This window comes from Coptis chinensis, chromosome 1, assembly GCF_015680905.1.
Source record: "Coptis chinensis isolate HL-2020 chromosome 1, ASM1568090v1, whole genome shotgun sequence".
NCBI classification, from domain to species: domain Eukaryota; kingdom Viridiplantae; phylum Streptophyta; class Magnoliopsida; order Ranunculales; family Ranunculaceae; genus Coptis; species Coptis chinensis.
In genome coordinates this window covers 81,016,553-81,020,307 of record NC_141456.1, presented here as the reverse complement: position 1 = coordinate 81,020,307, position 3,755 = coordinate 81,016,553, and the positions used below count along the sequence as shown (strand labels likewise).

General features: G+C 37.2%; 1 protein-coding gene across 1 annotated transcript; it reads left to right on the top strand.

The window, feature by feature from the left end:
- Window positions 1-2,154: 2,154 nt before the first annotated feature.
- On the top strand, window positions 2,155-3,755 carry KUF1 (KAR-UP F-box 1). Its single transcript, XM_086607036.1, has one exon. It carries the CDS (start codon window positions 2,530-2,532, stop codon window positions 3,634-3,636), a length of 1,107 nt encoding a protein of 368 aa, XP_086463162.1. The 5' UTR covers window positions 2,155-2,529; the 3' UTR covers window positions 3,637-3,755.

The following is a 3,755-nucleotide window of genomic DNA, read 5'->3' as shown; positions in this document are numbered from 1 at the left end:
TCGTGGAGTTTATTCTCCTTGGTTTGATGGAATGATTGGAATTGTATATATGTATGATGTATTTTGTTTTAATTTATTTTATTTGTACTCACAATGGTTTTGCATAATAGTGGGTTGAACTAATTATTTTTGCAGGAAATGACCCACTTTGTGATCTGGCCTCTATGACTGTAAGTATATAGTGACTTTTATTGTTATTTTTATTAGATTGATAACTATTGGTTTAGTTGTAGGCATGATTTGTATTTTAGGGCTACTCATACCAATATTGTTTATAATACTAACCCGATTTGCATGTTTGCTTATCGGGTGTGTTCATAAAATGAACATAGTCGATAAGTCTTAACAGGACTAGTGTTGAAGAAGGTTTATATATTGATGCATGTGACTTGCTTTAGCGTTTCAAGAAAGATTGTTGATTAGTTTTCACTTTAAGGTGTAATAGAGTTGGAGATAAAAGTTGTGTTCTTGTTGTAATTATAATTGAAGAGTTTTACATTCAAGAAAGTTTGTAACTTAATTATATTTGTGAATTTTTAATGATGACATGTTTGGCAATGTAAAAAAAGTTTTATGGGTTTCAAATTATTGGAATAATTAAACAATGATAGGTTTTCGAAAGTTGGGAGTGTTTCATACCTAAAAAATTGAAGAGTCGAGAACAAATATTGTTATCCGATTTTATTAAAATTTTGAGTGTGACAGCATTAATACTATCTTACAAAAAGCTTACATATTTGTAGAGTTTCGACAATCACTATTTACACCTATGAATTTTTAAATATAGAGAGTGTTATATACACACTTTATTGTGCGTGTTCGGAATTCTATTGTATATTTCGGTTTTTGACAAAATAAAAAATAACAATATGTAGACTCGAAAAAGTATAAATTTTGAAATGTAGTTGGAATCTGATGGCATTCCGGTTTTCAGATTGTTGAAATTTCCGAAATTCTAAACTATATAGTTATAGGTAAAAACAAGAAAGAAGACAAGGAAGACTTGAGCAGAACTCAAACGAAAGACTAAAAATTGGAATGTTGCTTCCAATATTGGTTCATGCAATCATCGCATTCTGTAACTACATGTGACCTCTCTACGACTCTACCAAGCATTATGGACGCTGGTTTGATCCTAAGAGAAGTAGCAATGATAATGTTGGAACTCATTGAAAGAGGGGAATAATGAAGCAAACAAAAGCGAAAGGGGCGTGGTATTGGCACTCTCATAAATGGGACTAGCACTCCTTTAACAAAAAGTAAAATAATAATAGTTATTTTTTATATGTCATTTTACACCCCTACATGCCCATAGTTCAACGGTAGACAGTTGTCGCGAGATCGCATAATCCATGGTATCGGGTTGTCGCAAGATCCTATATCCCATGGCAGGCAGTTGTCGCGGCATTTTTTTTTTTGTGTTTTTTGTTTTTGTCCACTTCAAATTTTACGTATTAAACACATACAACATATATATACCTCATTTTCTTCTTTAAAATTTCTTTATACACTCCAAGAACAACACCAAAACCATAACAAAAAAAATGTACAATCGAGCCATAATTTTGCTATTTCGCGGCAAATATTTTCATATGCTATAAGATACGGTGGCTATTAAAAAAAAATTAAAAAAAAAATAAAAGACCCACAACACCTACCTTCCGTGGGATATAGAATCTCGCAACAATCCAATGTCATGGATTGTGCGATCCTGCGGCAGCTGCTTGCCGTTAATATTTTTTGTATATTTAACGAAGAGTGCTAGTTTTTTTGAATTGGTTAAAAAGGTACTAGTCCTATTTATAAAAAGGTACTGTCAATACCGCGGCCCAAAGCGAAATATCTAATGGAATGACTAAAGGTTTGAAAATTTGAAAGCAAATTCTGGAACTAAACGTAGTGATGAAGGCAACTTGCAATGGCCACAACAGCTCTTTTATAACTTTACTCATTTATTCCGTTCATTTGCTGCCACACCTTTTCATTTTTGTCCTCGTAACTTTCAAAGGCTAGTCTCTCTCTGTACCTCTCACTCGTGTTGTAAACTTGTAATAAGACTCAAACACACAAAACCTTTCCGTTCCTCATTAAATTTACAAAGTTGCCCACATTAGTCCTGTGATCATGTGCCATTTTTACATGGAAATAGGTTGAATGTCACATTCCCACATGACCACATCTACTATCAATATAATAAATTTGTTAATTCTAAAGTTTTGGCAAAGATGATCTAGACTGTTAACGTCCACAACCATTTTCCTGAACTTCCAATTTTGAAGATAACAAAAGTTGGGAGGCCAAATTGGTATTTGTATATGAACCCCTCAGTTCAAGTGGTCAGTTGCGGGATCTGTAAAGCAGACAGCAAAAAAGGTAAAAAGGCCTTTCTATATTCAATAAACTAATCCACTTCCCACCTGTTTCTCATCATCAATCTCCTCAATTCCTCATCAATAAACAGTCAGAAAATCACAAGTGCCCCATAATACAGCAAAGAAAAAAAAAAGGCTCTCCCAGCAGTTGTTCGTTATGAGCAACGCTAGCACCATAAAACGAACCAAAAATAATAACAATAGCAACGATTTCAGGCACCACATGCCACTACTTACTGGTCTACCGGACGACATAGCACAAGAAATACTCTACCGCGTCACTCCTTCTCTTCTCTACTCAGTTTCCCATTCATGGCGAAACCTCATTTACTCTCCTTCTTTCCCACCTTTTCTCTCTCTATACGCCCTCCTTTCATCTAATGATAATTCCCTAGTCCAATTCTTGTCTTTTGATCCCATTTCTTCCACATGGTCATCTCTCCCTGATCCCCATCTACTTCACAGTCCTCTTGTCCTTCGCCATCCTTCTTTTATTGCTCGTAACTTTCCCATTCAATCTATCTCCATAGCTGACCGTCTAGTCCTCCTTGCTGCTACCACTCACCACCTTTTCCCTGCACTGTCTCATCCTTTAATCTTCAACCCCTTCACTAAAACATGGCACCATGGTCCTTCTTTCTCGACTCCACGTCGCTGGTGCGCTACGGGCTCTGTGGGAAACTCAGTCTACTTAGCTAGCGGTGTCGGGTCATCGGGGTATACCCAAGACCTGGCCCAATCGGCTGAAAAATGGAATGTACTCAATGGAACGTGGGAGAAGGTAGCGTCGCTTAAACATGGAGGAAGATTCAGTAGAGAAGCGGTGGAGGCAGTAGGTTGGAGAGGGAAGCTTTGTGTAGTGAACGTGAAAGGAAATGTAGTGAAAGAAGGGGTGGTCTATGATGTAGAGAAGGATACATGGCAAGAGATGGCGGAGGGGATGTTGATCGGGTGGAACGGACCTACAGCTGCAATGGATGAGGACGTGATCTACAATGTTGATGAAGTGAAAGGAATTTTGATGAGGTACGATTCGGAGAGAGATTTGTGGGAGAGTGTTGTTGAGTATGATGAGTTGAAAGGAGCGGTGCAGATTGCGGCACGTGGAGGGAAGGTGTGTGTTGTTTGCGGTGGAGGTGGCAGTGTTGTGGTGGTGGATGTCGTGGCAAGGCCTTGTAAAATTATGGTCGTTGATCCGCCAGGTGATATGAAATTTGTGTCTGTTCATGTTTTGCCAAGAACGAGTCATGAGTCTAAAATTTGAAAATTTTTTTTTTTATAAATTGTCACACACACAATGTAGATATTTTTTTTATGTTCTTCCTTACATTTGTTGATTACTTATTCTGATTAAGGAATGAAAAGGAACTGAATGTTTGGCAA

Coding starts and splice junctions, on each gene's coding strand:
- KUF1 (XM_086607036.1), top strand. CDS start 2,530: ATGAGCAACGCTAGCACCATAAAACGAACCAAAAATAATAACAATAGC.